Below are 12,430 nucleotides of genomic sequence, written 5' to 3' on the forward strand. Positions count from 1 at the left end.
CATGTATGTACATGGCGAAAAATACGCAAAATTCAAAATATTGTCTGCTCCATCAAAATGGCGTCGACAAGGCACATGGATGCGAGAATGGATGATCCAGATAATTTGGTTCCTAAACCAAACATATCTGAGATTAAAAACAAAATGTTTCGTCAAGAGATGTATCGTAAAATGAAGATGGAGAAGAAAAAGGTAATCTGATTTACATTATAGAAATCGTACACTTGGGACACCGACATGGAACTAAACAAACTTGCATAGTATTCGGACAGTAACTGTAAATATTATTTAGTTACTGTTACATGTTCATTTAACTGGTTTGATTTAGAGTGTGAGACAGACGTTTTTCCACTGTAGAAGGGTATGCACAGGCATACATGTCCCTAACATTGGTTGCACATGAATATATTTAGCCCTTTAAATACCCAGCCGGCTGTTACATTGAGGGGACCCACCCTGTGCTCATAACTTAATTCAGTGGCGGATCCACAACATTCTAAATGGGGAGGGGCACAACTAATTATAAATATATTAAACTTTTTTGAATGCATTATTTTAATCATATAATGACATGGAATTAAAATTTGCCTTCACTGTCAAAGATGTTTGGCGGGTCAATTGAATTAAAAACATAGTATTTACTAATCTAAAATAAACCTTTCAAAAGACAACAACGATATCTTGCTGGTTTGGGGAATCAAACCAGGGTCAACGGATTAACAGGCTAAGTCGTTAACCACTCGTCTACCTGTGACACTAATATTTATACTGTAGAAATGCTATATAAACCTACAGTACTGTATATTGATTGCACTCAACGATACTGTACAAAGGTACACCGGATGTCATTGTCATTTAAGTTAACTAAAGGAAAAACAACTTGACAACAAATTCAAAAAGGGTTTCAAATAAATTATTACGTATAAATTTACAAAGGCTCTAGCATAATTCCGAGAACTAGACAATAATAAAGGCCGAAATGGAAAGTTTCAAGGCGGCAACGTTTTGAATTTAAACTTTGGTTATATGCACATCATGCACACACATATCTTGTTGACACACGGTGACATTATTAAAAGCAATGACGAACATAATGTGCACATGTTAACAGTTTAAAACAACTTTATACCATATTTCTGGTATATGATATATTCTGAACACAGTTAACTTATGCGTATAACTGCAGCCATATTTGTCTACTTTTGATCAGCTGTCTGAGTAAAATGTGGCGCTGATTTTTCATTATCGAATGTTAGGGACTCGATGTCATTTTCATGAGTCTTTTTCGTGTCGTATACTATATCATACTCGATAATCAGGATCAACTATTTATTTGCTCAAATGCTTATATAAAAATTTAAATTGTGACAAAACAACTTATTTGTACAGTTAAATCAATGAAGATGTGCCCCCCCAAAATCATTACTTGCAAGCCCGCTGGGGGGGGGGGGGCATGTGGGTAAGTGACTAGCTTTACAAAATCACAATCTTCCGTATGAGGCCCTTAACATGTCAACCTTTAATTGTGATTATGGTATATACTGGGATTTTTCTTGGGTTTTTCTGGTTGAACGATTTATCTACATTGGTTTTTTTGGGGGGGGGGTAAAGGGTTGGTCCTGTCAACGCAACTGCGTCAGGGTTTGAATTTAGCACTCGCACACTCGCAAAATGCGAGCCTAAATTGAATAATGCGAGTTGAATTTAAAGACACTCGCAAAAATTTGCGAGTTCAAAATTTGCAGCAAATATGCAATCCTTAAAAAAGATATGAACATAATAGAAATGCCTACTTTCGTTTTCCGATAATCACACAGAAATTGATGACGTAGATTAGGGTTATGGGCACAGGCAGGTACTCGTTACTATGTGGCAGGTTCCGTTCTATGTATTTTTGGTTTTTTCGTTTCCCTTTTTGGTGCGGCGGTATTTAGTGATAATCGCATCGAGACACAGTCTGTATAATGATGAGAAGCAAAAAGATAAGTTTTTTATGCGTGTTGATTTTAAAATCGCAGACAGCTGATGGCAATGATAAACCAGTTCCAAACAAAGAAGCCAAAAACTGTTTCGATGTGGAAGAGGGAGTTGAACATTATATTGACCCTCAACACAGATGATGAAAGGAATGTTTTTAAAATATTTCGCACATACCAATACTGGCCTAATCAAGTCTTCCTCAGTATGTAATGTCAGTGTTACATATATGATGATATTGTTTAATGTACATGATAATTCATTAAAACAATTACACTATACCTTAAACCATTGTTTATTTTATACAATATATACTTTTTCCTTGCAAACACAAAGGTGAGTGAGTGCCTGGTTTTGCAAGTTAAAAATTTTAGCAAATAATTTGCGAATAGCAAAAGTTGAATTTGAACCCTGTGCGGCCTGTGTTTGTAAAGGGTTATTATTTTAGTTGTCCTTTTTCCTCAAGATGAAAAACACTCACACTTCACAAATGTTCAAACCTCAAGCCTGAAGATCCCGGTTATAAATACAAATGCTTTTGGAATAAAATGGTATTGAAATCTTCATCCTTTAAATTTGCTAAGCTCTTAAACACCCAAACATATATCTCTTAAACACCCAAACATATATTACAGGGCACATGTATAATGCTTGCTAAATATTGAATCTTGAATTGACACGAAATTTAACTTTTTGCAATTCTATGTTTTGGACCTTCAAAACCTCTTTGCCACGTCAGATAGACAATGGTAGATGGCAAAGTCCTTGAATGATTATATTTTTTATTCTTCTGCCATCACAGGCTTGAACCCAAAAGAACACATGATGAAGAAAGTAAAAAAACACTATCAGCATGGAAATTCAAATGATATCTGACTATACATTAAATATCAGGTCATTGCAAAACAATTTATTGTCATTTTTTTTCAGATGAAAATCAAAGAAAAGAAGAAGAAAATGAAAGAAGCAAAGGCATCAGGGGAAAAGGTTTGTTATTCATTTACTTTTGCCCTAATGATTTAAAATCTATTGGTGAGTCCATGATTGAACAGACCTTTTGAGTCTGTTTGTTGTAGGATGAACGTTAACATTACATTATACCTAATGACTTTGGAGTTAAAATAAATATCCATGTCCATCACTTTATTTACATATTCCCTTAACATATACAGGTTGTAAAACAAACTCCAAAGACCATAGAGTCTATGAGAATTCCTGATGAGACCATGGTCAGCGCCGAGGATGAAGAGGTATGCTAGAACAAAGTTCGTTCATTTGGACTGACTCTTAAAATGTATTTATTTAGATGAAGCGTTATTTTTACTTACATACAAGTTGTAATTAACTTAAAAATACAACATTTGAAAATGACTTTTACAAGGAATAAATAAATGAAAAAAATAATTTGAAAAATAGGAAATGTTATCAGGAATTCTAAAGTTCAGGTTAAATCCTGAGATTATATCAGACTTTAGATTATAGTACAGTTGTTAAGATTATCATTTGCATCAAAAACAGGAGAGCCTTCAAATGAATATAAATGACTTTGGAAAAAATTTCAGAAAGGGTCAAAACCCTTACCCTGCTTTAAGCATGAATCCCTCATACTGAAACAGATCCCCGGTTATATTTCAGGATTGACAATTATTAGCTGTTAGAATCCCTGATGTTAACTTATGTATTTAACAATTTATTTTTTTGGCACCATAGGAAATAATGCATATGTTACCTTTCAGTAATAACTTTTTATTGTTGAACAACAGGTTCGCTTGGATGAAGCTATTGATGAGATGGCCGGCTATTTTAACAGGGAAACCACACCCAAGATCCTTCTCACCACTTGTGACAGGCCAGGCGCTGTATGAACACATTATTGGCACTAATTCTACATATCTTTGAACCTTTCATGTTTAGTTAATCAATCAACATTTTGCAAAATGAGTCTAGGTAGGATTTAAGGTCTGTTTTGTGAAAAAAATAGAATAACTAGTTTTAATACATTTTGTCTTTATTGAATTCAAAAGGAACATGTCATATATGTTGTCTGTCATATACTGAGTTTTATCTTTAGACATACTACTGAACAGCCCTCATGTACATTGAACATACAACTGAAGTCTATCTTTGTTTGACAGAGGACAAACAAGTTATGCAAGGAGATCAAGCGTCTTCTGCCCAACACAACCTTGTTGTACAGACGTGGCCTTGACCTGAAGAAGGTCATTCCCCAGGCCCTTTCTCGGGAGTATACAGATCTCATTGTCATCAACGAGGACAAGAAGATGCCCAGTATCCTTCATGTTAACAATAAACATTATCACTTCTCAGCATAATGCAGGAAATCATGGTAATAAGGATTAGTGTTTAAATCAAACAATAACACATATTTCAGTTGCATTTAAAAAAATAAAGTCTTGCAAAAAGGTTTTATACTGTTTCTTGATGTTTAAATTTGATTTTCAGGCAAGTATTAGACAGTTTAATGAGACAGCTGTTAAAACAAAAAGAATAAATGCAATAAATATGCTTTAGAACCAAAGATATACTAGTATATTGTTAGCTGTATTGTAGCATCATGCTTTACTATGTTTATTGACCCTTGACGTGTTGTCTAGATGGACTTGTTCTGTCCCACCTTCCAGACGGCCCAACAGCCCACTTCAAACTCTCCAATGTCAGGCTAACCAATGAAATCAAGGTATAAAATGCAATGGATTAATCCATTTTGTTTTGTTGCTACTGCTGAATGACCCATTCCAAAATCTCTCCAGTGTTAGGCTCAGCAGCAAGGTCTAAGTAAGTTGTAGTGACAGGGTTATTAACTAAGTTTTTACAAAGTGAAACCTTGTTATTAGTTCACCAGGTTTTCACAAAGTGAAACCTGGCTATTAGAATGAAGAACTTCATTTTTTAGATGGACTGAAGGGCTGGGTCATTCCCACCTATGGTATCGAATAATTTTAGTTATGTTTGACATATAGTTAGCAAACTTTGTACATTGTATATAGCAATAGATTATGGCAACCTTTCATGGGATTGCATTTGGGGCCCCTAGGGGCAAGGTCGATGTTACTAAACATAGACAAATAGTTGGTACTGAATAATTTAGGGTTGACATATTGTGACCAAACTTGGTATAAAGGAAGAGTTTAAAGAGGACCGTCATGGATTTACGTGTAGTGCCCGTAGGGTCAAGGTTAAGGTCAATGTTAGTAAAAATAGAAAAAGGATGCTACTGAATAACGTTAGATAGGGTTATTTTCATCAAAGTTGGTACATAGGAAGAGTTTGTAAGACCTTTCATGGGATTGTGTTTATAGGGTCAAGCTCAAGGTCACTGTTACTAAAAATAAAAATAGTAAAACAGTTGGTACTGAATAACTTTAGATAGGGTGGACATATTGCGACCGAACTTTGTATATAGAAAGAGTTAATTGATACCTTACATGCGATTGCGTTTGGGACTCCTAGGGTCAAGGCTACTGCTACTTAACATTGAAAACCAGTTGAATATTAGTTGGTACTTAATAACTTAAGTTAGGGTTGATATATTGTGACCAAACTTGGTATATAGGAAGAGTTTATGGGGGCCTGTCATGGGATTGCGTTGGGGCCGCTAGGGTCAAGATAAAGATCACTGTTACTGAATCTCATAAGGAAGGCTGAAGTTCTTCAGTCAATCATTGGAAATCTGGTTTCGTTGCATTGCGGCATTCCTTGTATTTGATATAAATAAAGCATAGTCTGTGTTAGTTTTATTTTAATAGTTCCTTCATTAATATAGCAGTATGACAAAAAACTGTTTAAAAGATTTGAAAAGTTTCCTTTCAGCCTCATCTTTCCTCTCAACACCGTATGTCATATCAAATCAAGATTACACAAAGTTGCTCTCATAATTTGTTCAAAAACATTCTCTTTACAATTGTCAATAAATTAATTGTATTTTTTTTTTATTTATATTTCGAAAACCTTAATTGAAATTGGTTTTACAACCATAAGCATCCATTTTCACTATTGCATATAGATGGTCATAGCATATAGACAAAAATTACAATTATGACAGGATTTGGCAACATTTAAACAAAAGTTGTCAACATTTCAATGTTTATTAGGGTTATTTTGGTTGAAATCTACATACTTTTGAACAAAACAGTTTTTTGCTATCATAATCAGGGAGAAGGGTCATGAGAAGCTTTCAAGAGGCCATATCAACATGCTGTAGATTCTGTATTTCTCCATAGCCGGCATTACCCATAGCCGCCATTACCCATTTATGTATTTGTATGCATATCTTGAGAGTCTGAAAAAACCAGGGAACCATTTCAGAATGCTGGTGAGATGACGGGCCACAAGCCAGAGGTGATACTGAACAACTTCAACACTCGTCTGGGTCACTCTGTGGGACGGATGCTGGCATCCATGTTTCCACACGACCCCAACTTCCATGGGAGACGCGTCGTTACCTTCCACAACCAGCGAGACTTTGTCTTCTTTAGGCACCACAGGTAAGAGCTCATATATTTACAAATATTGATTTGCTGTGTAGATCTGTTACAAATGAACAAAGAAGGTGTATACTTTTGAAAATCACCTTAATAATCATTTTTTTAGTGAAAAAGCATGTATGAGTAAACCAGTAGCAAAAATCACAACTCTTATCTGTAGGAATGTAACATGGCACCAATTATTTTGAATTTGTTTGTTCACCAGGTACATATTCCGGAGTGCCCAGAGAGTAGGTCTTCAAGAGCTGGGCCCAAGATTTACCCTCAAGCTAAGAACACTTCAGAAGGGAACTTTTGATTCAAAATATGGAGAATACGAGTTTGTTCACAAGGTTTGTATATCAAGCCCAATTGGTTCATGTACAATATTTTATGTCAGAGTTATTAGCAACTCATACCGGTAAGTATCCACATTGAAAAATGTAAAAAAGTTATTAAGTATGTAAGAACACATTTCAAATGGCGCTGTAATAATTAACAAATGTGACATTGCTTTAGCAAAGTCTTGCTTGATTTGATCAGATAAACATGAAAGGTGAGAGAGGTCTTGAGGTATACCTGTCTGTATTTCACCAGAGGTTATTGATTTCACCAGAGGTTGTGGATTAGAGCCCCAGTAGGATATGAGTGGTCTTGTGGTATACCTGTCTGTATTTCACCAGAGGTTGTGGATCAGAACCCCAGCAGGATGAGAGTGGTCGTGTGGTTTTCCTGTCTGTTTTTCACCAGAGGTTGTGGATTAGAACCCCAGCAGGATGAGAGTGGTCTTGTGGTTTTCCTGTCTGTATTTCACCAGAGGTTGTGGATCAGAACCCCAGCAGGATGAGAGTGGTCTTGTGGTCTTCCTGTCTGTATTTCACCAGAGGTTGTGGATTAGAACCGCAGTAGGATGAGAGTGGTCTTGTGGTCTACCTGTCTGTATTTCACCAGAGGTTGTGGATTAGAACCCCAACAGGATGAGAGTGGTCTTGTGGTCTACCTGTCTGTATTTCACCAGAGGTTGTGGATTAGAACCCTAGCAGGATGAGAGTGGTCTTGTGGTCTTCCTGTCTGTATTTCACCAGAGGTTGTGGATTAGAGCCCCAGCAGGACGAGAGTGGTCTTGTGGTCTACCTGTCTGTATTTCACCAGAGGTTGTGGATTAGAACCCCAACAGGATGAGGGTGGTCTTGTGGTCTTCCTGTCTGTATTTCACCAGAGGTTGTGGATTAGAACCCCAACAGGATGAGAGTGGTCTTGTGGTTTACTTGTCTGTATTTCACCAGAGGTTGTGGATTAGAACCCCAGCAGGATGAGAGTGGTCTTGTGGTATACCTGTCTGTATTTCACCAGAGGTTGTGGATTAGAGCCCCAGCAGGATGAGAGTGGTCTTGTGGTCTACCTGTCTGTATTTCACCAGAGGTTGTGGATTAGAACCCCAGCAGGTTGAGAGTGGTCTTGTGGCCTTCCTGTCTGTATTTCACCAGAGGTTGTGGATTAGAGCCCCAACAGGATGAGAGTGGTCTTGTGGTCTTCCTGTCTGTATTTCACCAGAGGTTGTGGATTAGAGCCCCAGTAGGATAAGAGTGGTATTGTGGTATACCTGTCTGTATTTCACCAGAGGTTGTGGATTAGAGCCCCAGTAGGATTAAAGTGGTCTTGTGGTCTTCCTGTCTGTATTTCACCAGAGGTTGTGGATTAGAACCCCAACAGGATGAGAGTGGTATTGTGGTATACCTGTCTGTATTTCACCAGAGGTTGTGGATTAGAACCCCAACAGGATGAGAGTGGTCTTGTGGTATACATGTCTGCATTTCACCAGAGGTTGTGGATTAGACCCCCAACAGGATGAGAGTGGTCTCGTGGTCTACCTGTCTGTATTTCACCAGAGGTTGTGGATTAGAACCCCAGTAGGATGAGAGTGGTCTTGTGGTCTGTTTGTATTTCACCAGAGGATGTGGATCAGAACCCCAGTAAGATGAGAGTGGTCTTGTGGTCTACCTGTCTGTATTTCACCAGAGGTTGTGGATTAGAGCCCCAGTAGGTTGAGAGTGGTCTTGTGGTCTTCCTGTCTGTATTTCACCAGAGGTTGTGGATTAGAACCCCAACAGGATGAGAGTGGTCTTGTGGTCTACCTGTTTGTATTTCACCAGAGGTTGTGGATTAGAACCCCAACAGGATGAGAGTGGTCTTGTGGCCTTCCTGTCTGTATTTCACCAGAGGTTGTGGATTAGAACCCCAGTAGGATTAAAGTGGTCTTGTGGCCTTCCTGTCTGTATTTCACCAGAGGTTGTGGATTAGAACCCCAACAGGATGAGAGTGGTCTTGTGGTCTTCCTGTCTGTATTTCACCAGAGGTTGTGGATTAGAGCCCCAGTAGGATGAGAGTGGTATTGTGGTCTACCTGTCTGTATTTCACCAGAGGTTGTGGATTAGAACCCCAGTAGGATGAGAGTGGTCTTGTGGTCTACCTGTCTGTATTTCACCAGAGGTTGTGGATTAGAACCCCAACAGGATGAGGGTGGTCTTGTGGTCTTCCTGTCTGTATTTCACCAGAGGTTGTGGATTAGAGCCCCAGTAGGATGAGAGTGGTCTTGTGGTCTACCTGTCTGTATTTCACCAGAGATTGTGGATTAGAACCCCAACAGGATGAGAGTGGTCTTGTGGTCTACCTGTCTGTATTTCACCAGAGGTTGTGGATTAAAACCCCAGCAGGATGAGAGTGGTCTTGTGGTCTACATAGCTGTATTTCACCAGAGATTGTGGATTAGAGCCCCAGCAAGTTGAAAGTGGTCTTGTGGTCTACCTGTCTGTATTTCACCAGAGGTTGTGAATTAGAGTCCCAACAGAATGACAGTGGTCTTGTGGTATACATGTCTGTATTTCACCAGAGATTGTGGATTAGAACCCCAACAGGATGAAAGTGGTCTTGTGGTATACATGTCTGTATTTTACCAGAGGTTGTGGATTAGAGCCCCAACAGGTTGAGAGTGGTCTTGTGGTCTTCCTGTCTGTATTTCACCAGTGGCTGTGGATCAGAACCCCAGTAGGATTGAAGTGGTCTTGTGGCCTTCCTGTCTGTATTTCACCAGAGGTTGTGGATTAGAGCCCCAGTAGGTTGAGAGTGGTCTTATGGTCTTCCTGTCTGTATTTCACCAGAGGTTGTGGATTAGAGCCCCAGTAGGATGAGAGTGGTCTTGTGGTATACATGTCTGTATTTCACCAGAGGTTGTGGATTAGAACCCCAGCAGGATGAGAGTGGTCTTGTGGTCTACCTGTCTGTATTTCACCAGAGGTTGTGGATTAGAACCCCAGCAGGATGAGAGTGGTCTTATGGTATACATGTCTGTATTTCACCAGAGGTTGTGGATTAGAGCCCCAGCAAGTTGAGAGTGGTCTTGTGGTCTACCTGTCTGTATTTCACCAGTGGTTGTGGATTAGAACCCCAGTAGGATGAGAGTGGTCTTGTGGTCTACATGTCTGTATTTCACCAGAGGTTGTGGATTAGAACCCCAGCAAGTTGAGAGTGGTCGCTTGGTACAGTGTATATGTATCTGTTTTAAAGTTTCACCAGAGGTTGTGGATTAGAACTCCAGCAAGTTGAGAATGGTCGCTTGGTACAGTGTATATGTGTCTGTTTTAAAGTTTCACCAGAGGCTTCCGATTAGAGTCCCGACCAGGGGGAGAGTGTGTGTTTTTTTGCAATTTATAAGTGTCTGTTTAAAGTTTCACCAGAGGTTGTGGATGAAAATGTCCCACAATAGGCCTGTTTGTTCTCATGGCTACTCAAAAGTGGAACATTTCAATTGTGTTTCTACTATGGAAACGGACCATGATTCATATCAACCATCATATAAAGCTCCTTTTAAACAATTTTTTTTTTATCTAGAACTGAACTAATGAACATTGTATCTTTGGTTTCAGCGCCACCAGATGGACACAAGTAGACGGAAGTTCTTCCTGTAACAGGTTCAACCTGTCCATCTCAGATGAAAGTGATTGTGAAGCTAAATGTATAAATATGTATATACTCATACCATTGGCATGGTACATGACTGTATTTTGTTTTGGTTGTATGTTGTATTGTTTGATTAATAAATATGCAGTTTTAATTTAGTATTGTTCTGAGAAGTTTGTCTGAGAAGGCTCTGTACTATGGATGAGAACAAGTGTGTGTATTGGTGCTGCAGATTCTTTAAAGGGCTATAACTCTTAAATGCTTTGCCCGATTTTACAAAATACACTGATCAGAATGTTCATTACCATAAAGATGTGTAGCTCCTTGCCCACACAGCATTTTACAGTTGTTACCACAGAAATATGAGTAGTTGAACAAGAGTTCCTGTTTTACAATGTTGAATAAAGGGCACAAGTAAATCTTTTAAAGGTATGGCCAAGTTAAGTAATCCCCAACTGGCAGTGGGCATAACTTAACAACCATTAAAACCAGAGATATTGTCCTTGCTACACACATGTATTTTGTCAATAGTAACATTTTGTTTACGCCCCAATATCAAGGTTCTATGTGAATATCTTGAATGGCTAGTAAGTTATGGCCAAACAATTTGCATGACTTTCCAACTATGAAAGGACATAACTTGATAGTTATTAAACCAGAGTTATGGACCTTACTGTACATGTGTATATTGGCTCTTGCAACATGTAACGAGTTTCATTCAGATATCTTGCTATTGCTAAGGTTATTTTTAGACATTCAACAACGATGACAAAAACAGTAACAACAGCAGACAAGCTAGACTTTCTACAACTGTTAAGGGGCTAACTGGACAATATTAAAACAAGAGAAATGGGCCGTACTACATTTCAGTATTTTTTTCATTAGTAACATGAATACCAATTTTCATATGAACATCTTGAATGGTTGTAAAGTTATGGCCAAGTCAGTATGTGCTTGACTTAAAAACTATCAAGGGGCATAACTTCACAGTAATCCAAGTCAGAGGAATGAGTCTTGGTACACTTATGCATATTGTTACAACTAACATGAACAATGTTGACGACAATATCTTGATTTTTTTCTTGAAGTTGAGTTGACAGTCTACATACACCTACTAATTACAAAGCCAACTAGAGCTGATGACAAATCCTGTTTTTGTGACCAAAGGAATGGATAGTACTAGGTCAATCTAACCGAGTGCAACACTGATAATCAATGGCTCCTTGCAGTCATACAATGTGAATGTCATCATACATCAAGTGTTCTAGAATGATTATCCTCTTCAGTAGGTTAAAATAACTTAAAGGGGCTGTACACCGTATGTTAAAACGGCGAAAAAAGAGAGAAAATTGTCGAAAAATGACATAAACTTGGTATTGATGTGTACAATATATTGGAACTTAGTAATACTAATTTTAAACTATGTGTTCAACTTACTAACTGAAGTACCACATAGTTTAAAATTAGTTTATTTTTCGCAGTTTTTTCGTATTTTCCATAAATAAAACATTACTAGGTATGTCTACCTAGTAGAATTCATTCCTTATGCGTGATTGGCTAGTCGATGTTATCACATGAGATGACCATGTTTGGTATATAGCTTAAATATTCCAACTGTTTAGAATAAGCCTTCGTAGCACAGTGGATACAGCACTGGTCTGCAATTTTGGCGACACCGGTTCGATCCCGGTCTCCGACTGGACTTTTTTTGTTAGTATGTTTTTTTACAATTATTATAAGAAAGAATAAAACATTTTATTAAATAATTGTCCTGAGATTCGTTACAGAAAAAAACTTTTTTTGGTGCCAATCTGGTGTACAGTCCCTTTAAGTCCATAATTTTGATCACAAAATGACACAACCTTTTCATAGCACTGACTGCAAATGTTGTCTTGCCAGAGAAGATAAAAATGATCCACTTGATAATGGTGAGAATGCTTCAGATAAAGATACAGGACATATTAAATGATTGTACATGAATGCAGAAAAAACTAACAATTTTATTTCCTTTT

At 38.0% G+C, this 12,430-nt stretch overlaps 1 protein-coding gene across 1 annotated transcript; it reads left to right on the forward strand.

Annotated features, from left to right (window-relative positions):
• Positions 1-53: 53 nt before the first annotated feature.
• On the forward strand, positions 54-10,572 carry LOC128214414 (ribosome production factor 1-like). The gene is made up of 9 exons (XM_052920877.1): positions 54-192; positions 2,908-2,964; positions 3,150-3,227; positions 3,741-3,836; positions 4,113-4,266; positions 4,593-4,675; positions 6,304-6,482; positions 6,688-6,814; positions 10,385-10,572. The coding sequence occupies exons 1-9, from the start codon at positions 58-60 to the stop codon at positions 10,424-10,426; spliced, it is 951 nt and encodes a 316-aa protein (XP_052776837.1). The 5' UTR covers positions 54-57; the 3' UTR covers positions 10,427-10,572.
• Positions 10,573-12,430: the final 1,858 nt, after the last annotated feature.

This window comes from Mya arenaria, chromosome 13 (assembly GCF_026914265.1).
Source record: "Mya arenaria isolate MELC-2E11 chromosome 13, ASM2691426v1".
In the NCBI taxonomy this organism is placed as follows: Eukaryota; Metazoa; Mollusca; class Bivalvia; order Myida; family Myidae; genus Mya; species Mya arenaria.